Below are 25,794 nucleotides of genomic sequence, written 5' to 3'. Positions count from 1 at the left end.
TGCTGTGGGCTTTGCAGTTATTATAGCTGAAGACCTTTGGTTGAAGCCCCAATATAACCAAGTTGAACACAATAGGGGGAAAACCCCAGGTTGTCTAGGTTTGGGAAACAAAGTTATTATGCTAAGATGGTTGCCCAAACCTCACCAGGCCATGTACGTTGAAGCTATAAAGGATAGACGAAAATGCCAACTATGCTTAGTTCAGTAATTCAGAAATTTTCTTTGTTGAAGTAGAATTGAACTTTCCTAGGATCCAAACTAGAGAACTGGCGGCAGCACTTGCGCAGCCTGTTTGCCAAAGTCCGGGGACCACATAAGAAAACTCCCACTGCAGACCTGTAGGAATGGAACAACAGTAAAGACCTGACCTGATTGTAGATGACTACTCAGCTCCTCTCAACAACATCAAATAAATGTTGAGTTGATGATTCCCTTCATCATTTTACATATTAGGTTGTTTTGCTGTTTTGTTTTTTGTTTTTTTTTTTTTTTTTACCAGTACCAAGGTTTGAACTTAAGACCTTGAATTCAGTTGGCTTTCTTGCCCATAGCTGGCACTCTACACTTGAGCCATGCCTCTACTTCAGTTTTTTGCTGGCTATTCTGGAGACAACTTTTCTGCCCAGGCCGGCTTTGAACCCCAAACATCCAGATCTCATGCTCCTGATTATCTAAAATTGCAGGTGTAAGCCACTGGCACACAACCATAAGAGGTGGGGTTTTTTTTGTGTGTTTCGTTTTGTTTTACCTTTTCTGCTTGTAAGTCCTAAATATGATCTTAGCCTTTATTGTTCTCAGCATTTAGCCTTGCCAATTTTATTGAGAGCATAGACCCATAAAAATGTACAATTCAGTCGTTAAGTGTTAGACTTTGGAGCCAATCTCTGGGTTCAAATCCCAACTCCAAAATTTGATTTGTATGACTTTAGGCAAATTTCTTAGTATCTTCCAGTTTCCCATTCTGTGGAACAAAAATAGCACTAGCCTTGTAGCATTTTCTTGAGAATGATAGATAAAGCAATTTAAAAATGCCTGGCACAGGGGCTGGGAATGTGGCTTAGTGATAGAGTTCTTGCCTAGTATGCATGTAGCCCTGGGTTCGATTCCTCAGTACCACATAAACAGAAAAGGCCAGAAGTGGCGCTGTGGCTCAAGTGGTAGAGTGCTAGCCTTGAGCACAGAGAGGCTCAGGGACAGTGACTAGGCCCTGAGTTCAAACCCTAGGACTGGCAAAAAAAAAAAACATGAAGAAATACCTGGCACACAATTAAGTTCATGTACATGTTCAGTGCTATTAAAACTATCCTCTGGACTTACCTCCACTTCAGAATCTGTCACATTGAAGAGGTGATATTCCAGAGCTCACTTTTCCAATTATACTCTGGGCCTTCCCCTTTCTCTTCTTCCCCACTTTTTCTAAATATAATTATGGTATAATTTACCTACCATAAAATTCACCTCTCAAAGTGTATAGTTAGTACGTTTTTAATAACTACCAAGTTGTGCAACCATCACCACTAATTTTCATTCCAAATACCAAAAGGAAACTCTATTCACACTAACAGTCACTTGTCTCATTTCCTCCCAGTCAAGCCACCCTACTGTAGACAACTGCTAAGCTCATTTTCTATATATAGATTTGCCTGCTCTGAGCATTTCCTAGAAATAGATCATACTATACTTGGCCTTTTTGTCTAATGTCTTTTATCAACATAATGCCTTCTACAATTCACTCTTGTTGTAGCATGTATCTGTACTCTCCTTTTTATAGCTGAATAATTTTTTGCATACATACCACATCTGTTAAAGGACACTTGGATTTTTTTTCACCTTTATCCCTTAGAAATAATTCTTCTACATACATTCATGTACAAGTTTTTCTGTGCAGATATTTTTCACTTAAGTATATACTCAGGGGTGGAGTTTCTGGGTCATGAAAACTATGCTTCACCCTTTGAGAAATTGCTGAAGCGTTTTCAGCAAGTCCTATACTGTTGCATATTACCACATGCAATATAGTAGAATCCAAATGGTCCAGTTCCATGTCAACACTATTGTTCATCTTTTATTATGGCCATGTTAATTGGCTCTCCTCTTTCATATATTTATGTTATTCCTATTTACTGGTCCTTATCCTGTCTATGCATATTCTCAGATCATTCTTAAGCTAAATAAGCATTTCTTGAGCCTGCCACTCCTCCAATGCTGTTAACCACACTTCTCTTATATTTCTAATAATAGATCTTCCTTTGGCATCTGTAACAAAACATGTCTTCATTCTGCTTCTGTGGCTTACCTTTTCCCCTCCCCCATGATGGAGGCATTCCTTAATATTCTGATCTCCATCACTCCTAGCAATTCTCACACCTACAACTATGTTCATCTCAGACACCACCATAATCAACATAATTTCTTTTACTTATACACTGTTTTGCAGTTGAAAGAACATTTTGCATATATCATCACCAGTCCTTGCAGGAATCCTGCCAGTACATGAAGCAGATTTTGGTAGTGTAACCCCATTATATGCATGGGGAATCTGAAGATCAGAAAGCTGTCTAGTTGTGAACCACAAAACAGGAAAGTGTCAAACCCTCAATGAGGAACCATTATTATCAATATTCAATTCACCACCTGCTCTCACCCCTGTCTGTGAAGTTTTTCTGGTCATCTCATATGATCCCTAGGATGTCCATGCACCTGTTTCATGGAGTGCTTCATTCTATTTCTGTTCATTGTGGGCATCTCTTATTCAAATGTGTGCTCCTTGTGGGCAAGAACCGTACCGTTTCCCTTTCACACTTCAAAGCCTCTAGAACATGAGTGCTGAGCTTATAGAAGATAGTAATGATTCCAGAATTGATCTTCTCTGCCAACTTACTCAAGGAGTCCACAATGCGCAACTTCACTTCTTCCTATTAGAATGGCTGCTTTTATAGCACCAGTTGTATTTTTCTGTAGATTCTAACGTGTCAAAACCTTCCCAATACACTGAGCTCAGCTGATTTTAATGAACTAAATAATATACCCCAACTCTTGTTTTTTTAATGTAGAGGTCACTGACTTCACACACACTTCCAAATACATTTGAATTGTCCTCATTCTCTATTTTGTTTGGTGTGTTCATCAGACCTAAGCCTCTCCTCACTGTTTGAGTGGATGCAAGAGGGTGTAGCTAACATCTCATCAGATGCAAGATCACAAATCTTTTGTTTGTTTTGGGTTTTTTTCTTTGTTTGTTTGTTTTGCCAGTCCTGGGCCTTGGACTCATGGCCTGAGCACTGTCCCTGGCTTCTCTTTGCTCAAGGCCAGCACTCTGCCACTTGAGCCACAGCACCACTTCTGGCCGTTTTCTATATATGTGGTGCTGAGGAATCAAACCCAGGGCTTCATGTATACGAGTCAAGCACTTTTGCCACTAGGCCATATTCCCAGCCCCAAGATCACAAATCTTAATTAAAATTTCATGCTTTAAACAAGAATGTAAGGATGGATGGACAGTTTCTGCTCAGAGATCTTTTCCCAAATGTGTTCCACATACAATCACTGTGCCTTCCTTAAATTCTGACTGTAGAAACACAAGGAAGAATATACTTACTTGGGGTGGGCAGTAGCTATTGCAGAGAACTCATTGTCCCACATTGGTCTCCCAAAGAAGGTTTTCTGTTTCAGACCTGTCAGAATGTCAGTGGCTTTGTCAAAATTTAATGCTGCATGACCAGCCTGAAGACAGAAACAGGAAACATGAGGTTAGGAAAACCAGGTCCTGATAGCAGCCTCTTCCTTCAGCCACCTTTAAGCTTGAATGTAAGATAAAGACAGGTAGGAAATGCTAAGAAATATCTTTCTCGTCATTTTGTCATTTCTTTAGTCTGTTGTCCCTCTTACATTTAATGCGAGAATTAGTGTTTGCTTTGAACTCACAATGTTGTTATCCCATCCAGTGAGGAAAAGATGGTAGTTTAGGAAATCTGCTTTGCCTAATTCCTCCATCTCGTGTTCCAGGGAAGTTAATAGGTCATTGAACCAGGCAAAGGCACCTGTTTCCCTGCAGATCCAGTAGAAATAGATCTAGAATGAGCAACATAGACTATGTATTATTAAATTCCCTTTACAATGTACAGAGTACAGTGGGCTTTCATGTTCTCTCTCTCTCTCTCTCTCTCTCACACACACACACACACACACACACACACACACACACACACATCAGATGCTAGGGTGCCTTGATAATAATTCAAGTTACAGAGTGTAAGACTAGGCTGCAAGAATTCTGATTTCTAACAATTTTCCCTAAGAAAAGAGCTCAAGGAAAGCTTATCTTTGTTTCAGGTTGATTTTCAACTCCAAATTGAAAAAAGAAGACTCCCAAAAGTAACAAGGAAGAGGGGGAGAAAGGACAGAGAGAGACGCAGGAAGAGGAGGAAGAAAAGGAGAAGGTGAAGAAAAAAGACAGAGAATGAAAAAAGAGAGAGAGAAAGAAGGAAGGAAGGAAGGAAGGAAGGAAGGAAGGAAGGGAGGGAGGGAGGGAGGGAGGGAGGGAGGGAGGGAGGGAGGGAGGGAGGGAGGAAGACAAATTGATTCTGCTCTTACAGTAAATATGCAAAAGTAGATGCATAGGCAAAGAGGGTGGAGCACTTGCTCATTTTCTCTTGGAATGTAAGATTGGGCTTTAGATAGTTTTTAAACCTTAAAAAGTATTCTGTCTAAACCAGACACCAATGGCTTATGCCTGTAATCCTACCTACCCAGGAGGCTGACATCTGAGGATCAAAGTTTGAAGACTACCTGGTAAGTCCATTTGCCTTATCTCATTAACAAGGAACAAACTGGAAGTAGAGCTATGGCTCAAGTAGTGGAGCACTAGTCTTCAGCAAAAAAATAAATAAATATATATGTATATGTATATGTATATGTATATATATATATATATATATATATATGGGCCTAAGTTCAAGACCCAGCACACACATGCAATGCACGCACACACACACACACACACACACACACACACACATGCACAAGTATTCTCTCTAGATTACAAAAGGTTAGCTAAAATTGGAAATAGCAAAATCTTAGGCAAGCAGAAATATCTTTTATTTAGAAGATTAGAGTGGCATATGAATGAGAGAAAACCCATGAGGGCAAGTCTGTCTCTACAACATACTCTGCACTGTAAAAGTATTGACTGGACACTCCACCTCTTACAAGGCACTAGATTCCCATCAGGCTATGTATGATATTCTGTTTGCACTTAAAAATAGGTTTCTTGCTCACTGTAATGGAAATGCACAGGGCAGTCACTTCTATCTTTACCTAGCACCCATACAGAACTGCATTATTGATCTTGAGATAAGAGGTGGTTATCAAAATTCAAGAGCATTTCAATGGACTACCTGTCAATCATAGGAGATATGATGATTAATACAGTGTCATATCACTGAAGCCCACAATATTTCTGGAGGCAACCTTCTCTGTGACCTCGTTTAATCCAGCCTCCTTCTTTCCTTCATTAGCTTGGTAATAACCAACCATCAAGTAACAATTATCTTTGCACCATGACTCTATCAGGGTGAGTGCCACATCCAGCATGGGCACCAGGACTAATGTGCCTAGTGTGTCTCGGGAGTACAGAGTGGGATGCAATCCATCAGGGACAAAGGTGGAAGAGGAGCAGTGGTAGGTGCTCCTTGAGCCACTTGTCTCTATGCTGTTCAGTAGCAGCATAGTGAAGGCTCTAAGCAGCAGCCTGGATGGTCAGCTTCACTCCAAGACTGCGGATCCCACACATCCTCCTGATTCCGGCTGGCCCCACAAGTCCCTAGAATATATCTAGGATATTCTTTTTTTGTTGTTTTTTTTTTTTTTTTTTTTGCCAGTCCTGGGGCTTGGACTCAGGGCCTGAGCACTGTCCCTGGCTTCTTTTTGCTCAAGGCTAGCACTCTGCCACTTGAGCCACAGCGCCACTTCTGGCCATTTTCTGTATATGTGGTGCTAGGGGAATTGAACCCAGGGCCTGCATGAATACGAGGTAGGCACTCTAGCCACTAGGCCATATCCCCAGCCCTAGGATATTCTTAACAGAGAATCAGGGGAGCTCAATAGCTATGTGCCTATGACAATATACAATGATGCTTACAAAAATTAACTTCAAGAAGTGGAAATACGGGCTGGGGATATGGCCTAGTGGCAAGAGTGCTTGTCTCCTATACATGAGGCCCTGGGTTCAATTCCCCAGCACCACATATACAGAAAGCGGCCAGAAGTGGCACTGTGGCTCAAGTGGCAGAGTGCTAGCCTTGAGCAAAAAGAAGCCAGGGACAGTGTTCAGGCCCTGAGTCCAAGCCCCAGGACTGGCAGAAAAAAAAAGAAAAAAAAAAAGAAGTGGAAATAGGAGGTTTTATTTTTTTATGGACTGTTTGAAGTTATTTCTTTTTCTCCCCTCCCCCCCTTTGGTTTATTCCCTGTTGTCACTGTTTTTTTTATTTCTTTACCCTTTGTCTTGTATGTAAGTTTATCTGATTTGGGAAATCACAGAAAGAGGAATCACAAAAATGGTGGAACAAACGGTGAACCAATGCAACCATGATACTCACTAGACATTGTGTTGGAAATGGACTTTGCAACTTGGAGAGGAGGCGAGTTGGGAGGGGAACAGGTGAAAATGAGGGAGGAGGTAACACTGTTCAAAAAGAGATGTGGGGATGGGAATGTGGCTTAGTGGTACAGTGTTTGCCTAGCATGCATGAAACCCTGGGTACAATTCCTCAGTACCACATAAACAGAAAAGGCTAGAAGTAGCACTGGCTCAAGTGGTAGACCAGCCCTAAGCTAAAGAAGCTCAAAGGCAGTGTCCAAGCCCTGCATTCAAGCTCCAGGTCTGGCAAAAAGAAAACATGAAATATACTCATGACCTTACTTATGTAATTGTAACTCTTCTCTCTGTACATCACCCTTAGAATAATTTATTTTATTTTATTGTTGGCCATGGGACTTGAACTCTGGGCCCTGGCACTGTCCCTGAGCTCCTCAGCTCAAGGCTAGAACTCTACCACTTTGAGCCACTGAACCACTTCTGATTTTCTGATGGTTAATTGGAGATAAGAGTCTCACACACTTTCCTGCCTGGGATGGCTTTGAACCAACATCCTTAGATCTCAGCTTCCTAAGTAGCTAGGATTGCAGGTGTGAGCCACCAGCACCTGCCTTACAATAAAAAAATTTAATAAGATAAAATAAAGGGAAAAATAAATGAATTAATTGCCTTACTTATGTAATTATAACCCATTTGTACATCACCTTTATAACAATAAAAGAAGAAAAGTTAAATTAAAAAAGAAAGAAAGAAAAAGAAAGTTCCAGCCATGTGGCAGGGGCCTTTTCTGGCTGCACAAAGGCAACACCTGACACATCACAGGCCTGGCACCTCTGCTAGGGGACGGGCTTGCACCCCTCAGAAGCTGCTGCCTTGAGAGACTGCCTGACTCCCCTTGGCTCTTGGCTGAACCCAAGTGCATTCCCTATTAAGTCAGGAGCCCAGTCAGGCCCAGGCGAGATGTAAAATGATATGCAGCAGATACCTTTTGTGTTTTGAGGTTGTGGTCTTCACGCTGGAATTTGTACCAGATGGATTTCAAGATGGAAGCAAAGGGAGTAACCCCAATTCCTGCCCCAACCAGCATAGCCACTTCATACTGGAAAACATCCTCACTGACTGTGCCAAAAGGTCCATCCACCTCAATCCTAACAAAAGACAGGAGACAATGGACAAGAGAAGTCTTACCTCTACTCTCCACCTCAAGCTTTGTCCCAGAAACCCCCATCCCTCAGCTGACTGCTGCCACTTATTTCAATCTTCTTCTGTCCTACCTGATCCAAGTCTCTGCTGGTCGCAGGGACCTACCTAGGAATTGGTGAATGCTGTTGTTCAAATGACCTTATGAGATTTTCTGTCCAGTCTCCTGCTGCTCGGACATGAATGGAAAAGAAATCTTCCTCTGGAGCAGAGGTCAGAGTAAAGGGATGCCACTCCAGGAAAGAGATTGAAGGACAATTGACAAAAATGTACTGTCCCACTTCCATACTGAAGCCATGCTTTACCATTTGCAATTCCAAAACTTTGGATGGGTGCATGACCACCTGTGAATGAAGCACAGAGACCGTAGAAGACAGACTCAGAAGATGTACAAGGAAAAACACAATAAGCGAGTAAAAGTGGAGAACTGGTGAAAAAGTGTTAAATTGCAAGCTAAGTCCCTACTCAAGGGGGCAGCAGCTACTTAGCTCCAACGAACACAATGTGCAACCTAGATTCAGCAATATCAGGATTCCTATTTTTTTTCAATAAAAGAAAAAAAAGCCTTACTATTTTGTTTTATTTTCTTTGTTAGGTTTGATGGTACTGAGGACTGAACTCAGAGCTTCAAATGCTCTCTCACCATAGGATATCAAGTTTTCTCAGTTGGCCTGGGACTATGATCTTCCTAGCTCCACCTCCCTCATACTTAATTATAGTCATGCAGCCATGCATCACCATGCCAGAAGAAATGTCTTTTGTTAATGTTAAAACCTCTATTTGTATTTTAAATACTGGAAAACTTTTTTGTTATTATTATTGTTGTTTGTTTCTTTTCAGTTCATTAGTTTTGTTTAATTTTGTCTAGGGAATCTACCCCAGGCCTTGCACATACTTTGTAAGCAACCTGTCACTGAGCTACAAGCCCAAACCCCAGTTTAACTTTTGAAACATTGTGTAGATAAAATATATCTACAAACTAGATCTGGATCTGGCCATCTGTTATATCCTCCACTGGTACTTTCTACCAAACTTCTCTTTCCCATAGTTATATCCAGCACTAGAAAAACAAAGATATATTGTCTCAACCCTGAGTTCTTCCTATTCCCTTCAGAAAGGCATTATGACAATTAAGTTTTACTCTCAGATAGACTAGAACTCTTACAACAGCAAAAGGATAATGAGTACTTCTTTACCTTGGTAATCACGACCTTCTGTCGGGCACGACAAAACCGCAGGAATCTTTCAAAGATATATAGAATAGATGGGGCAATGACCCACTTCCAAGACTACAAAAAGGGAAAGAATGAGGTCACCTATGAATCTCCAATTTAGAACTTGTATGCATAGTACTTCAGTCCATTCACTCATTCAGTAAATATTAAGTTCTCTGATTTATCATTATCAAGCCACTAATACTCAGATGCAAATAAAAGTGAATATTTTAATCTGTTACTCTGATGCAAAAGCAAAAGACACAAATAAAACATACATGCATGTATATATACAAATGCATGAATAAATATTCTTAAATTATATATATGTATATAATTTAATTTTGAAAAATTAAGACTATTTTCCAGGGTCACTTGCCCACTGAAAAACCAACAGAGAAGGTAGCTATGAGAGCAGCACCGTTGGCAGACACCAGTAATCTTAGCTACTTGAGAGGCTAAGAACAATGGTGGTTTGAGGCCAGCCCAGGCAGCAAAGCTCACAAAACCTACTTCTTGGTCCATAGCTGGGTGCAATGGCTCTTGCCTGTCATCTCAACCTTGTAGGAGGCTGAGATTGAGGGGATCAAGAATCTAGATAGAAAAATCCAGGAGAGTGTGTCCCCACGGAGGGAAGCTAGATACAGCAGTATGAAAGCCTGAAGTAGGTGGAGTGCCTGAATGAGTGCCTCGAAGAGTGAGACTTGTATGAAATACAGCCATTAAAACACAGGCTCAAGCCAGGTGCTGGTGGTAATCCTAGCTACTCAGAAGGCTGAGATCTGAGGATCATAGTTCAACTCCAGTGGAGGCAAGAAAGTCCATGAGACTCTAATCTCCAATTACCAATCAGAAAACCAGAACTGGAGCTGTGGTTTAATGTGATAGAGCACTAGCCTTGAGCAAAAAGAGCTCAGGGATAGTGCCCAGGCCCTGAGTTCAAGCACAACAACAACAACAAAACCCATGGGCACAGCAGTTTCACTTCTAGAGACTCTGCTTTCAAATGCCAGTACTAGCACCAAAAAAACATAAAAAACAAAAGTAAAAATAAAAAGCTAGAAGGAGAAGGATGTGGCTGGTAAACAACATATAAAACTTAATATGCCACCTCTTCTAAGATGCTTAAACCATTAAGCATTTAGTAATATGTTTTTCTCTTGTTTACAGTTGTGATAAAGGAGGCTTTCTATCCCCTAAGATTTTAACAGGTGACAAGTTACCCATTTATGCACAGGAACTACTAAAAATATATTTCCTAGCAACTCTAAGTGATGAGCCCTCTGTCTTATGTTGCCTGAGGCACTGTACTTCCTGGAGTGTCTCTGAGGAGAGTAGGAGCGGAACTGAGCTAGTGTTAACTGAGAGGAGGCATGGTAGAATTTGATGCTATTCCTTTTTTTGTTGTTTGTTTGTTTGTCATGGAGCTTGAACTCTGGGCCTGGGCGCTGTCCCTGAGCTCTTCAGCTCAAGGCTAGCACTCTACCACTTGAGCCACAGCACCACTTCCAGTTTTCTGGTGGTTAATTGGAGAAAAGAGTCTCATAGACTTTCCTGCCTGGGCTGGTTTTGAACAGCAATCCTCAGACCTAGGCCTCCTGAGTAGGTAAGATTACAGGCATAGCCACCAGCACCTAGCTTGATCCTATTTCTTACCCACAGTTGGATTCAGAATGCTTGAATAAAATATACTTTAAAATTGGGTAGTAACAATGTGGAAAATATTAGCTTCAGAAATAGGATATTTACAGCATAGTATTATTTGGAATGTGGCTCAACAAAACCCCGGGTTTGGTCCCCACCATCTCAAAAGCTAATTAACTAGTTAATTGAAAAAAAGAAAACAAAATAGTATTTTTGCCTTCCTTCCTTCCTTCCTTCCTTCCTTCCTTCCTTTCTTTCTTCCTTCTTTCCTCCCTTTCTTCCTTCCTTCTTTCCTTCTTTCTTGTCTTTCTTTCTAGTGCCCTGTACCACAGCTTGTACTTATCAAAACACTAATCTAGCATGTTGCCTGGATTTCTGAGGGGTAGCAATGGAAGGAAAATTTACTTTTCACTGTATGCTCTCCTTCTCTTTCTCCTTCTCCTTCTTATTCTTGCCAGTACCATGGCTTGAATTCAGCAACTCACACTGTCAATTTTTTTCTGCTCATAATTGGTGCTCTACCACTTGAGCCACATCTACACTTTTCTGGCCTTTTGTTGGCTAGCTAGATTTGTCTGCTCACATTGGCTTCAAACCTCAAACCTCAGTTCTCAGTCTCCTGACTAGCTAGGTACAGGCATAAGGCACCCATGGTCAGGTTGGCACACATCTATAATTCCAGTTCCCTGTGAGGTAAAGATTGGGAAGATCACAGTTCAAGCCCAACCCCAGCAAAAAGCAAGATGCTATTTCAACCAAACATTCCATGTGTGGTGGATCTCACAGCTATAACCCCAGCTATGCACAAAGCCATGTGGTCCCAGGCTGGCCTCAAGAAGAGACACAATACTCTACCTGACATACCAAAGCAAAACTTGCTGGTGGCAGGGCTCAAGTGGCAAAGCTCTGTCTAGCAAGCACAAAGTCCTGAGTTCAGACCCCCTCAGCTACAAAATATATATCACTTACTGATATCACCTAGTGATGACATAGCTGTCTTAGTCTGGGTAATTATACTTTGTGTTATTTACACAATGATGAAATCATCTAATGATTCATTTTCAAACATATTCCCATTGCAGTGACTTCTGTCTGTACATGTTCTAAAATTATTAAGTACAAAAAAAAGTTTACAGTAGCAAGGTACCAGTAGCTTATGCCTTAATCCTAGCTACTCAGAAGGCTGATACCTGGAGAATCAAAGTTCAACACCAAAGTTCAATGCCAGCCAAAGTAGAAAAGTCTGTTGAGACTCTGTTTCCAATTAACCAGCAAAATACCAGACTATAGACAGGGCTCCAATGGTAGAACACCAGCTGTGAGCAAGCAAAGCAAGCAAGAGCTCAAGACATCAAGTTCAAGTCAGGGTACTGGCAAAAATCTTTCTCTCATTGCTACCACTCAGCAAACCATGAGACAATCTAAGTTTTTGTTTTGTGACTCTTCTTGGCAACTATCCACTTAAGTGGTCCTTTTCCTGCAAATGATAGGAAACCAAACACCGTGGTGCCTTTTAACATCTCGGCAACTGGTCTATAATAGTACTCAAGCTCTGCCTCTTTTTATTGATTACTATCAGCTGTTCCATAATTTAAGAAGTCCTCCATTGATGAACACTTATTTCCACTATTTTGTTCTACCAAATAATTATGAAATAAGCAATGTAGCCAAACATATATACAAGTATATTTATGAAATAAAATCCTGGAAGTTAGAAACTGCAAGTCTGATCTTCAGCTTTTTTTTGTTGTATTGTTAATCTCTTCTAGTTTTATTTTGCCTCTCTTCGATATTATGAATAATAACATTTCATATATTTATGATCTGATTCTCCAATTATTCTAGTCATAGCCCCTATATTCTTTATATCAGGGAGTTGGGCTTTGTCTTATTAAATACTAGGGGTTATTATTAATATGTATTGGGAAATTTGTCCATAGTCCTCGGTTTGTAAATAATTTTCCTACTTCATAATTTGTTATCTGCTTTAACTTCTGATTCTTTTTGCCATGCAAAATTAAATTTTCTTTTTGTTTAAACCAGAGCTTAAACTAAGGACCTTGAGCTTGCTTATCTTGTCTTACAGTGATGGCTCTACCACTTGAGCCACACCTCCAGCCCTATGTTTTGCTGGTTATTTTGGAGATGGAGTCTAGTGAACCACTTGTGCCTTGGTTAGCTTTGAATCACAGTGACCAAATCTCAGCTGGTGGCTCACGCCTGTAATCCTAGCTACTCAGGAGATTAAAATCTGAGGATCGAGGTTCGAAGCCAGCCCAGGCAGGGAAGTCTGTGAGACTCCGATCTCCACCAAACTACTCAAAAAGCCAAAGTCGAGCTGTGGCTCAAATAGTAGCATCGTAAGCTTGAGTACGAAGAAGCTCAGGGACAGTGCCCAGAGCCTGAGTTCAAGCCCCAGGACTAGCACAAAAAACAAGAGAAAGAAACTGGGGCCAGATGCTGGTGGCTCATGCCTTTAATCCTAGCTACTCAGACTGAGATCTTAGGATTGCTGTTCAAAGCCAGCCCATGCAGTCAAATCTTCAATACTCATTTGCCCCAATAAATGAGCAAAAATCAAGAACAGGAGGCATGACTTAGGTGACAGAACAGCTGCCTGGAAAACAGAACACCCTGAATTCAACCCACCAGTATTGTCCAATAAATAAATAAATATTTAAAAGCCTTTTTTTCCTTTGAAAATTTGTCTAGAATTTCACAGCTGAGTGTAGGGATAATACCACGATCAAGAGTTTAATCTTTGGATTCTGAAATGCCTTGAATTTAAAGTCTGTTACTTACTGTGACTTATCTATCAGAATCCTAGTCTGTTTGTCTTAAATGGAGGCAAGTCAAGCACTTGCCTCAGAGGTAGGCATACTATGCAGTAAGACCGGGACATAGTCAGTGCTATCAGGAATGTGAGGGCCCATTCTTATTTCTATGGAGGATACACATGCAACAATCATCAGTCCTTTTGCAAAATCCCCTGCGGCCTGCATAAAGCTGTTTATGCTGGAAGTTACTCAACGTTAGGAAAAGTGTAGATAACCCTTTGTAGGAACCAGCCCAGGACTGAGCTATAATAGTACTATTATGATAACATGAACAACAGAAACAGCTCCTAATAAGTCTATCCTCATCCAAATGCTTCTCCTTACGTCAGCGGGGAGCCCCTCAAATTGAGGACGCCTACAGACTGAGTCATCCTCATCCCACTTCTGATAAGACTCTGCGCATTCGTTGGGATGACTCTCACCCATGCTCTCCTCTGTTTGACCACGGACAATTCCACTGTAACAACAAACACAAAGAAGGACCATTTGGAAAATGAACTGGGCAAGGTAGGGGATGGGAACACAAGGACATTAAGACCTTACCCAATGCCATGAAGCACTAGGCCGATGATATAGATGACAAAAAGTTGGTGGGTGTACCAGAAGAGCTCAAAATAATTCCTTCGAATAAACTCTGTAGCCGAGGTTACCATGAGAATCAAAGCTAACGTGATGATCACTCCAGTGAGCCCAGCAATGCTGGTGAATGTCATGTACAACACTGTCTGTGAGAGGAGAAATATCAGCCTGACCCACTGTCCACCAATCATACCATGACCTTCTTGTTCATGAGCAGTTCTCAGAGGCCACTGACCCAACTCACCACATCTGGGGACTGGAAAGGATTTAGCCAAGAGTTCCCCTGTTTCTCATGATGAGACAGGCTGGAAAGAACAAAGGCCAGAGATCCATTTGGGCCCTGATGGCTTCCACTGTAGCGTTCAAAGTTAAACAGGTGTGCAATGATGTGAATAACTAAATGGAAAGATGAAAAGCCAAGTAGTGTCTCAGGACCATTGTGGCAGGCATGCCCCATCAGAACAGGAGAGTCTTACATTTAGTGCCTAGCAGAAAGCAGAGGCCACAAGTGGTACAGATCCAAAATCCTTCTCAGTTCCCAAGTGAATAGAATGTAAGCTGTGATCATAGGTCTAGAACAGCCTGGCAAATGATGCAGGTGTTCAATAATTTTAATGCATATATACCTATATGGATATATGTGCACTATATATTAGATAGATAGATAGATAGATAGATAGATAGATAGATAGATAGATAGATAGATAGATGAAGCTAGATTCTGAATGCATTGGAGCCCACAGTGGTTGTCCCGAGTTACCTGTGAATATGCAGATAGTATATGCCACCAGTTTATGGAAAGTAAGATTGTAATCCAATGGCTTTCTCAATGTGCGGTTGCAAAACTGCAAATGTAAAATTATTGTGGTTAGGTATCACCAGTCAACCCTGTGAAAATCACTAATTAACCCATCACCAATACGATTTAGAGTGAATGGGCCAATAGCTAGCCACCTTTACCCACCCCCTTAATCACCAAAGGAGACCTTTGGCTTCCATTCCCAAGGACTTAGTGTTGGGCTGGCCTAATGAGGGTGCCAGGTCTCTTTCCTTAATGTGAAAGTTGACCTAGGTATAGCAGGACTCACTGAGCAGGTGCCCCTCAAGAATGACAGCAGATTACGACACACAGGAATCAGGACAAGCATGGAGTTAAAATTCAAGCAGCGAGCAGTGGCTCGGGCCACAGCCAATGCTGTCTAGAGCAGAGGAGAAAAAAGAGAGTTAGCTGCTTTATCTTAGCTTCTATCAGGTAAATTCTGGCCCAGCACACTTGTCAAAGACCTTCAAATAGATAGAGGTAGTTTCCAGTAGCTCTCCAATTTCTAGTAGCTCTCTCTGTGTGTCTGTCTCTCTGTCTGTCTCTATCTCTATCTCTATCTCTGTGTCTCTGTCTCTGTCTCTGTCTCTGTCTCTGTCTCTGTCTCTGTCTCTCTCTCTCTCTCTCTCTCTCTCTCTCTCTCTCTCTCTCTCTCTCTCTCTCTCTCTCTCTCAGTAGCCAGCACATTCAGGCCTAGCTCTCTGCAAAAGACATTGTGTATATGTTCCACATTTTCTTGATCCATTCATCTACTGAGGGGCATCTGGGTTGGTTCCATATTTTAGTCATGGTAAATTGTGCTGCGATGAACATAGCTGTGCTGGTAGCTTTAGTGTGATCTTGCTTTTAGTCAAGACTAGTAAACCCTTTGGAGCAAGATTCTTAAATTAAGTAGACATTTTAATTTATTTTATTTTTTGACCAGTCCTGGGGCTTGAACTTAGGGCCTGGACACTGTCCCTGAACTTCTTTTTCTCAAGGTTATCAGCACTCTACCACTTGAGTCGCAGTGTCATTTCCAGCTTTTTCTTATTATGTGGTACTGAGGAATCAAACCCAGGGCTTCATGAGTTCTAGGTAAGCACTCTACCAATAAGCCACATTCCCAGCACTAATATATAGACATTTTAGAAGAGAGAACTTATCTCATTTTGCAGCCAAAGCTTTGTGCATGTTGGCCAAACACTTTGCCATGAGCTACATCTCCAGCCCTGAAAAAGTAGAACTTCTAAGAACAGAACTCCCAACCTGATTCCCCCACATCGCATAAACCAAGAACAACTTGATCTATCAATAAAGGCTTCTGTTCCAAAAGGATTAAAGTCAGTGCTTTGTAGAAATATCTTAGATAAAAAATGAGCCTGACTAGGTATAGACTAGACACAGTAACAATTCTATAGTAACTAAGCTCAAACTTTCAACTGTGTTAGTGGTCTCTCAAGTCTGTAGGTGTACCTGGACCTCAGGCTACAGAGTGAAACAAGACTGTAGTACTAAGCCAAGGTGTGGATGACAGTGAAGCAATATTTTTTGCACTTATTTGGCTGGCCAGTCTTAATGTGTACCTGCAGACTCAAAATATGAATATGATTAAGCACTAGTGGCTCATGCCTATAATCTTACCTACTCAGGATGCTAAGGCCTGCGGATCATGGTTTGAAGCCAGCCCAAGCAGGAATGTCTGTGAGACTCTTATCTCCACTTCACTACCAAAAAAACTGAAAATAGAACTGTAGCTTAAGTGGTATAATTTTAGCCTTCAGAAAAAAAAACACTAAGGCACAGTGCCCAGGCCCTGAGATCAAGCTCCAAGATTGGCACACACACACACACACACACACACACACACACACACACACACGTGTGTGAGTTCCAGTTCATAACTTCCCAACCTTTATCTAATCTTTTATTTTGTTTTTTTGTGCATTTTGCTTTGTTTTGTGGTGGTAGTAGTAGCAATAGTAGTAGTTGTTATCAATACTGAGGCTTGAAATCAGGGCTTTGCTGTCTCAGGTTCTACCACCTAATCCACATCTCCATTTCTAGCTTATTGCAGTCAATTGGAGACAAGAGTCTCCAATGCTTCTGTTCAGTCTGGCTCCAAACCTTGATTTTTAGAACTCAGCATCCTGAGAACCTATGATTATAGACATGAGGCACTGATGTCCTCTAATCTTCAAGGCACAAAAAATATTTTTCCAAACAACTTAACCCAGGGCAACATGACATCAATTTAATAATTTAATAAGTCAGGTGAAGATCTAGTGTCCATAATGGCCAGCCAAGTAGGTGGTACAGTGAGCAAGAGCTGCCCCACTGGCTTTCCATTTATGCTTTTCCTTATGACCTACATGCTGAATCACACTTTAATAGGTCTTGGTAGAGACAGCTGGTCCCATTTCTGATTAAATTCATCTCAGACACCCTACATTGTCACATTGGTTCCTACAGCTTACTTATTTGAGTCACAGAGATTTCTTCAAGCTAAAATTGGTAAGTGAATTGACAATATAGAACTATAATTTCACACTTCTGTATTCTGTGGCAGCTCTCTGTAAGGATGAGTTTTTCTTTAAGAAAATCTTTTGATATTGCAGCATGGTTTAATATCTCAATGTATATTCATTTCTATCAACTCTCACCAACGCTATAATTGAAATGCTGCTATTATGAACACTTCTGTAGCCTTGGATTTCAACTACTTCCTCTGTCACTGATTTGATCTAGTTCAAAGCGAATCTATATTGTCTCCCAAGGGGAGCATGAATTTAAAACTACCCTATCCACCATAGCCCAGGCCAAAAGTGAGATCCAGCCTCAAAAATAACCAATGTAAAAGGGGTATGGACATGTGGCTCAGGTGGCAGAGTGTCAGCTTTGCAATTACAAGGACCTGAGTTCAATCCTCAGTCCTGTAAAACAAAACCCCACCCTATCAAATAATTATATCAATTGTAGCACAACAGTGCCTTGGGCTGTGGCTTTCTTCTCACACCTGTAATTCTACCTACTCAGAAGGTTGTTATCTGAGGATCATGGTTTGAAGCCAGCCCAGGCAGGAAATTCCATGAGACTCTTATCTCCAATAAATTACTTTGTAAAAAAAATAGCCAGGGGCTGGTAATATGGCCTGGTGGCAAGAGTGCTTGCCTCGTATACATGAAGCCCTGGGTTCGATTCCTCAGCACCACATATGTAGAAAACAGCCAGAAGTGGAGCTGTGGCTCAAGTGGCAGAGTGCTAGACTTGAGCAAAAAGAAGCCAGGGACAGTGTTCAGGCCCTGAGTCCAAGTCCCAGGACTGGCCAAAAAAGAAAGAAAGAAAGAAAGAAAGAAAGAAAGAAAGAAAGAAAGAAAGAAAGAAAGAAAGAAAGAGAGAGAGAGAGAGAGAGAGAGAGAGAAAGAAAGAAAGAAAGAAAGAAAGAAAGAAAGAAAGAAAGAAAGAAAGAAAGAAAGAAAGAAAATGGGTTGAGGGATGAGGATATGAAGACAATGGGAATAAACAACCTTAAAAAAATATCCAGAAGTGGAGCTGTGGCTCAAAACGGTAGAGCTTTAGCCTTAAGCAAAAGAAGCTCAGGGTCAGCCCCCAAGCCCTGAGTTCAAGCCCCAGGACCAACACAAAAGCATATAAACAATAGTATCTACCTCAAAAACAAAACAAATACTATGTGTCTTGTGTATTTGTGAATATAAATCAGTATGTCTATTTATCAACACCCAACTATCAGTAGCAGTTAGCTCTCAGAAGTTGAATGGGAGAGGGATTTTTATATCTTACTGATACATTTCTAGGTGGCTAGTTGTCCCTGAAAGCATCATCATTTATAATTAATTTTTAAATGACACTTTAAAAATGAAACCAGGAAATCAGTATGATTCATGTTTCTGCTGCTGACTTTTTGGTTCTGTTCAGGTTCTTTGTAACTAGTCATATTTATTACATCATCCTTTAGTAAAAACCTATTTTAAGACAAATTAACACTTCCCCTGGAGTTTCTAAAAAGAGATCAAGGACAAACATTTAAAAAGAAGAAAAATCAGCAGGGTGAAATAAACCATAAACAGAACATTCAAATTCAATGTGATCTCCACATGGATCCTTTGATTATAAAAGGGGAAAAAAGATTAAAAATGAGCTACCTCCAAATATGTGCATTGAGGAGTTTTTGTGGAAAGTTACATTAAAAAAGTATCAACAAGATAAAAGTGATTTAGCCAAATCCATTACCTGTCACTGCATAGTAGAGTAGCTGTCAGTTTCGGCCTAAGTGCGTCAGCCTGGAAAGAATCTATCTCACCTCCAGACTTCCTGGTGACCTCCATATCCATGTGTGATACTCACCCTTTCCCCTTCTGAGCTTGACCTTCTACTTTCTCAATTTTGTTACTCTTAACTGACCTTACTTTCCTGCAGTCCTGGAGATTCTCATCTCTACCTGCCCTTGAGACCCTATATGTATCCTAAGTATCCCTCTTGCTCCATAGGTGACCTTAGTCCACACATAGTTCTCAAATTGTTTTTAATTTTTCCTGTTATACATTCTTCTCCCTCTTTCTCTCCCCCCCCTCCTGCTCTTCCTCCTCATGTTTCCTTCTATTAAACTCTTTCTTAAAATGAAGTAGGAGTCTATGAACTTGTAAGCAGGAACAGGGGCAGGGGCTCAAGTATGGCCTAGGTAACTTTCCTCTGACTCCATACAGGAGCACCCAAGTTGCTGAAAACCCAATGGAAAACCACCACCTAACAGTTTTCTTGATTGTATGTTTTCCTTTGGGGCCTGAAAAATGCTCCAGATAAGGACAGGGTCAGGTTTAGTAAATAAAAATACAGAATGTCCAAGCAAATTGAATTTCAGATTGAAAATGAACATATTTGTATAGGTATGTATATATTTGGAACAGACTTATGTAAAAATGATCCAGTTCATTTGAAATTCAAATTTAAATGGGCACCCTGTATTTCGTGTTAAACCTAGTCTTCAAAAAAATTAGAACATTGTGTCACAAAGGAGCATGTGGTATACACACATAAACCCAATATTCCTAAGGCGGAGATGGATAGATCACAAATTTGATGGCAGCTTGAGCTACTTAGTAAGTTTAATGCCAGGGTGGCTTTAAACAGCAAGACCCCATCTAAAAAGAAATAAATTCTTCACATCACACCTACAATACTTACCCCAAGAATTTCTCTTGTGTAATAGTACTTTTCATTCTTCTCAAAATTTAGAAATGCAGATACAAACAGGTAAACATTCAGCCCTAACCAAGCAACCTAGAATAAAACAAAATCAAGAAATGCAGTTGAATTTGGAAAGAAGAAATAATGGCAACATTTTGACTATTTTGTATTAATATTTTTATTTTATTTTATTTTCTGTTTTCACTTGCAGTGAGTATAATTCAGCAAGGATAGAACCTAATTTCAGAATACGAGCTTTTAGTAATATATTTGACAGGTTTAATAAGGCTCAGTATCAGCACTTCAAAGACCCTTCCCAGAAGACCTCAGGAAGCAGCCTGGAGTGGTTACTGCCCCTGTTCCCTAGGGACATTGGGATAAAATGTGGTGGACAGACCATGGGGCAGATAACATATAGTCCATCATGGTGCTTCTTGTTCTTGGGTTACCACTTAAACACTTCTTCCCATAATGCCCTGAGTGCCCTCTCAACTGCTGAAAAGAGCCAGGGCAGCACATACACAAGCCACCAAGCAATCAGTGAAAAGCCCTCCTAGGAGAGGAGCTATGGGAGGAGTCCTGTAATATAAAAAACACCTGAGAAGTGCATGTATCTGGGACTACATCTGAGAGAACTCCATTTGTTGCCTCTTTGGGGCCTCTCTCCTGAAAGTCTCTACTATCCCTTCAGGGATTTCTTTTCTGTCTGTTTAAAATAAATAGCCATATGATGGCTCATGCTTGTAATCCCAGCTACTCAGGAGGCTGAGATCTAAGGATCAGGTTCAAAAGCAGGGCATACAGGAAAATCTGTGAGACTCAGCTCCAATTAACACAAAAAAGCAGGCAGTCATGTTCAAGTTGTTAGCTTAAAGCATCATAAGAGGATCTGGAAATGTGGCCTAGTGGTAGAGTGCTTGCCTAGCATAAATGAATCCCTGGGTTTGATTCCTCAGCACCACATATATGGGGAAAAAAGCCAGGTGGTGCTGTGGCTCAAGTGGTAGAGTGCTAGCCTTCAGCAAACAAAAGCCAGCAACAGTGCCCAGGCCCCAGGACTGGCAAAAACAAATCATAAGAATAATATTCTGTGACACGGAAATGATATGAAATTCAAATTTTAGTAACTGTAAATAAAATGTGTTGAAAGTCACACCTAGGCATTTCTGCATTGTTTATGGCTGTTTCATGGCTGTTTACAATGGCAGAGGTGAATAGCCAGGGCTCACCATATGGCTCATAAAAGCCTAAAATATGTTCTGTCCAGCTTTGTACAGAAACATTTGCCAATTCCTGGTCTAGAGCTTTCAAATTATTGCACTTAAAAGATGGCAGTAAGTGAATTTCTGAAGAAACAAAGAAGAAATTTAGCACCTACAATAATACCCATCTGAAAAGAACTAAACCACTCCTTAATTACTCACTGATGCACATTGTCCTGTTTTTAGATTGCGAGTCTTTTTTCTCCAAATTAACCTAGTGTTGTTTTGGATTCCTTTGAGCTCTTAAGACTGCATTTCCTATCCATAACACTGTCTGCACATTGCTTAAAGGGGGAAATATGGACCCCACTGCTCACTGCTTTGGAGACCACCCAACTGAGCTCTAATTCACATTTGGTTTGTAATTCAGCAGGTCTATATGGCACTAGTATACCTTGAGAAATAGTCCTGCCCCAGCCTTTATGAGAAACAGTTCAGTTGATTCTGAGTCTCTGGATCTTGGCCTCTAACAGCACAGCATAGTGATTCCAAGTAGAATATTGGAATCAAACTCCTTGTTCTCAAATTCTTATGCTGTCACTTACTGGCTTTGTAATCTTACAGATACATGATTTAAATTCTCTGAATATTAGCTTCATCACTTGTGAAATAATGAAAATAACAGTAACTATCTCACAGTAACACTGTGAGTCTCATGCAATAAAGCATGTAAACTGATTAATGCAATGTATGCTATATAGTAAGAGCTTAATAAACTCTGGCTACAGAATCGCAGCATTATTACAGTAGCTTTTAATCATCCATTTTTCTCCCTCCTCCCACCCTCTATTTGAGATGGGGTTTTATTCTGGCTAGTCTGGCCCAGGCTGGTGTTGACTTCCTCGGCTTAAGCAATTCTTCATCTCAGCCTCCTGAGTATCTGGGACTACAGGTATACACCACCACACCTGGCTGCCAGTCAATATCTTCATTTTTTCCTTTGCTCAGAATCATTTCTAGAGTTGAGTGTCTTTTAGATACTCTTTGATTCCACAGTCAAATTGAAAGATAGATACTTCAAGAATTTGGAAAACAGAAAAAAAAATAGAAGCTCATTTAGGAGGAGAGATATTTCAGGATCAGAGAGGGATACAGAAAAAAAGGACTTTGTATCAGCCCACCATCCAATATAGGCAAGGTAAATAATTAATACAGCAAGATCTAGGAATAAGGAATTCCGTTTCCCACTTTGGCTATTATTTCCTCCACTATTTTGGAAAATATGGTGCAAATACAGGACATGTGAAGAAGTGGGATTTTTTTTAGCAATTTATTCTTCATTTTAAAACACAGTATATAGGGGTTTATGTCAAAGGTAGCAAGAAGACTGAGCTTGCCAATAGTGTTGTCAAGGAGTGGAGATGAAAAACTATAGAATTAATATGAGTCAACACCATAAGCAATAGATTCGCCCAGCCCAAAAAAGAAAAATGAGAGAGGGGTTAAAAAAATCCAATGGGGGCTGGGAATATGGCCTAGTGGCAAGAGTGCTTGCCTCATATACATGAAGCCCTGGGTTCGATTCCCCAGCACCACATATATAGAAAAAGCCAGAAGTGGCGCTGTGGCTCAAGTGGGCGAGTGCTAGCCTTGAGCAAAAAGAAGCCAGGGACAGTGCTCAGGCCCTGAGTCCAAGCCCAGGACTGGCAAAAAAAAAAAAAAATCCAATGGAATTTAGGGCTAGAAAAACCCTTATGTTAATAGTCACTTTGTTTATCCCATGATTCACCAAACCACCTATCACCTCCACTAAACATGGCACCTGAACTCTGATAAAAACAAGCAACTGGCTAGAGGTCCCTTAGCAGCAGAACAGAAAAGACTTTTCAGGTCCCCCCAGTGCCTAATCTCATGTTCTCTCTGCTACAATGCAAAAGGAATTAAATGTAAGTTCTGGGTATTAAAAATCCAAATCATAGACTAACATGCCAAAGTAAGCAATTGGCCTTTGATTAAATGAAAAAAAAAAAACAGCCCTCCAGAGGCACACTACACTTTTTCTCTAGAACTCCTAAGATCTCATGGGACCCCCATGAAAAAGCAAGAGAAAAAAAGAGTCCCTGCAGGCGAAAGGACACAGGGACCCCCTAGGCTTGGGTGAATTTCAGAAGTGAAAGAATAGAGTATGAAGAAGTGTGTGTGTGTGTGTGTGTGTGTGTGTGTGTGTGTGTGTGTGTGTGTGAAGAAATTGTATATGTGTAGGATATTGAAGAAGTTCTGAACGTGCTTGCTAATTAATTCACTGACATCAAATTACCTTACTTTGTATAATCAAGGAGTTGTTTTATATTTGCACTGGCTAATGCCGGACACACTACCCACATGTGACTACTGAGCACTTGAAATGTAGCTCATTTTAATTGAGATGCACTGTAAGTATAAAATATAAATGGCATTCTAGGGACTGGGAAATAAAGAATAGAAATATCTGTGTTGGTATCTCATTCTACTGAGAATGCTGTGATCTGAGGATTGTGGTTAAAGCCATTCTGGGCAGAAATGTCTGTGAAACTCTTATCTCCAATTAACCTGCAAAAAGCAATAAGTGAAGGTGTGGTTCGGGTGGTAGTGTGCCTGCAGTGAGCAGAAAATGCCAAGAGTAAGCACAGAGCCCTGAATTCAAGCCCAGAACCAACCCCCAAAGAAAATGATCTCAAGGTCAATATTGATTGCATGCAAAAATGATACTATTCTATATATTGAGTTAAATAAATTACATTGTAATTTTTCGTCTGTTTCTTCTTACCTTTGTCAGTATAGATATTATAAAACATAAAAATTAGGTGCATGAGTCATAATATATTCCCAGTAGGCAGTTCTGGGTCAACATGATCTCTGAAATGACTCCCAAACTCAAAAATACAATTATTTTGTGAAATCTTGCTGGTAGCAATGTAGGAAAAATAAACAGAAACGATTATTTCATAGTTGTAGTTAGAAGTGAGATGCAACAGAAAAGAAGTCATAAATAGAGGCAGACAAATTCTAAGTACTCATGGGTTGGCAACATAAACAACAGTAAAATATCTATCTTTGTTTCCTCATCTGGTTTAAAGTTAGATTTTTTTCTAATTGATAACCAGCTTTGATGAGGCAACTAATAGTCATCAACTCATCCCACTGAAGATAACTTTACAAATGTCTTCCAACATGCTGTCTTCTTATTCTGTGAACATTCCTAATTAATAGAAATTAAAATGCCACTTACCAGAATTAAAATTGAGAACCAATGGTGAACCACCCAGTTTCCCATTGTTGAGTGGTTTGGAGCCTCTCTAACTAAGATCAAGGTAGATTAGAAGTCTGGATCTGAAGAGGTCCTTCAGGTTGAGCGCTCTGTCCTCTGACAGAGCCTGTGAATCCTTAAGATGTGTAGAATGCACATCTACTCACAAAGCTTCCAGGAATAAAAGTGCATTTTGTCTTCCTCCTCTGGACGGAACTGTGTTATCAACTTAAGTAAGCCAGCCCTACCTCTGAGAACCACAGGGGTTTTCCCTGTTGGGGATTTTACCCCTTCAGGAAGTAGCAATCTTCTATAGTGAGTCTCTCTGATCATCTTATCAACATAGCCTAACGTGAAATACTGCTTTCCTTGATAAAAAATTGGCAAAAGTTTCCCATGAAAGAAATAATTAGGCTGAGGCTATATGCAGATTGCCTCAGGAGAAGCAGAGGGAGGAGTGTGTGTGTTCTGAAGATGCTACTTTGAAGTAGCTTTTCAGAAGGGTTACCATATCTGTCTGCTGTCATTTGGATCTTCACAAGGCCAGCTCAGAAATTTCAGTTTACCAGTTTCCCTGGAAACTGATCCCTGATTGACAGAATTGCTCTGAATAAAATTGACTGGCTAGAAGGCCAGATTTAAAAATGAGAGCAAATCAAACAGGTGTAGATGTTTGATGCAAATCAATCAGAGGGAGAGCTGTCCCAAATAATGAGGTGATTGTCTGGACTTGGGTTCAGCTCTGGATGCTAAGATTGTTTTTCCCTTTTCTAAAATGGTGAAAATACATGTGAAAGAGGACACAAAGTACATATATGGAATGTAAAGAATAACTTTAATGAATGATTACCTTTGTTCTCACTATTCAGGTAAAAATGTAGCACACTTATTTCCAGTCTCTTAAAGCACCCTTATGTGCCCCTCCCTAATCACATCCATTCCCCCTCTTCCACCAGATGATTTTTTTTTTCTTTTGCCAGTCCTTGGGCTTGGATTGAGGCCTGAAAACTGTCCCTGGCTTCTTTTTGCTCAAAACTAGCACTCTACCTCTTGAGCCACAGCACCACTTCTGGCCTTTTATGTTTGTGTGGTGGTGAGGAATTGATTCCAGGGCTTCATGCATACTAGGCAAGCACTCTATCACTAAGCCATATTCCCAGCCCCCACTAGATGAATTTTGAGGTAATCATTCTCTTGGTTTTCTTCATAGTTTTACTAACTATAAATGCATAC

The 25,794-nt window shown here is 40.5% G+C and overlaps 2 protein-coding genes across 4 annotated transcripts in view; one reads left to right on the top strand and one right to left on the bottom strand.

Annotated features, from left to right (window-relative positions):
- The window catches only part of Cstf2 (cleavage stimulation factor subunit 2), a 41,865-nt gene extending 26,583 nt beyond the window's left edge, over positions 1-15,282 (top strand). For all 3 annotated transcript variants that reach the window (XM_048335829.1, XM_048335828.1, XM_048335827.1), the window contains one exon: positions 15,273-15,282. The gene's annotated coding sequence lies outside the window, so the exon portion shown is untranslated. The remainder of the gene's footprint in view (positions 1-15,272) is intronic.
- On the bottom strand, positions 2-24,606 carry Nox1 (NADPH oxidase 1). Its single transcript, XM_048335831.1, has 13 exons — positions 24,544-24,606; positions 20,071-20,166; positions 15,158-15,268; positions 14,830-14,914; positions 14,314-14,465; positions 14,034-14,215; positions 13,815-13,947; positions 8,992-9,084; positions 7,904-8,139; positions 7,581-7,743; positions 3,925-4,071; positions 3,599-3,723; positions 2-336 (listed from the first exon to the last, which is right to left on the bottom strand). Exons 1-13 carry the CDS (start codon positions 24,586-24,588, stop codon positions 210-212), a joined length of 1,695 nt encoding a protein of 564 aa, XP_048191788.1. The 5' UTR covers positions 24,589-24,606; the 3' UTR covers positions 2-209.
- Between the last annotated feature and the right edge of the window lie 1,188 nt (positions 24,607-25,794).

Source organism: Perognathus longimembris, chromosome 28 (genome assembly GCF_023159225.1).
Source record: "Perognathus longimembris pacificus isolate PPM17 chromosome 28, ASM2315922v1, whole genome shotgun sequence".
Taxonomy (NCBI): Eukaryota; Metazoa; Chordata; class Mammalia; order Rodentia; family Heteromyidae; genus Perognathus; species Perognathus longimembris.
Note: the sequence above shows the minus strand (reverse complement) of the source record. Positions and strands in the feature narration are given on the sequence as shown.

Coding starts and splice junctions, on each gene's coding strand:
- Nox1 (XM_048335831.1), bottom strand. CDS start 24,588: ATGGGAAACTGGGTGGTTCACCATTGGTTCTCAATTTTAATTCTG. Junction 20,167..24,543: donor GGTTCTCAATTTTAATTCTG/GTAAGTGGCATT, acceptor GTTTTATTCTAG/GTTGCTTGGTTAGGGCTGAA. Junction 7,744..7,903: donor CAGCATTCACCAATTCCTAG/GTAGGTCCCTGC, acceptor GTCTTTTGTTAG/GATTGAGGTGGATGGACCTT.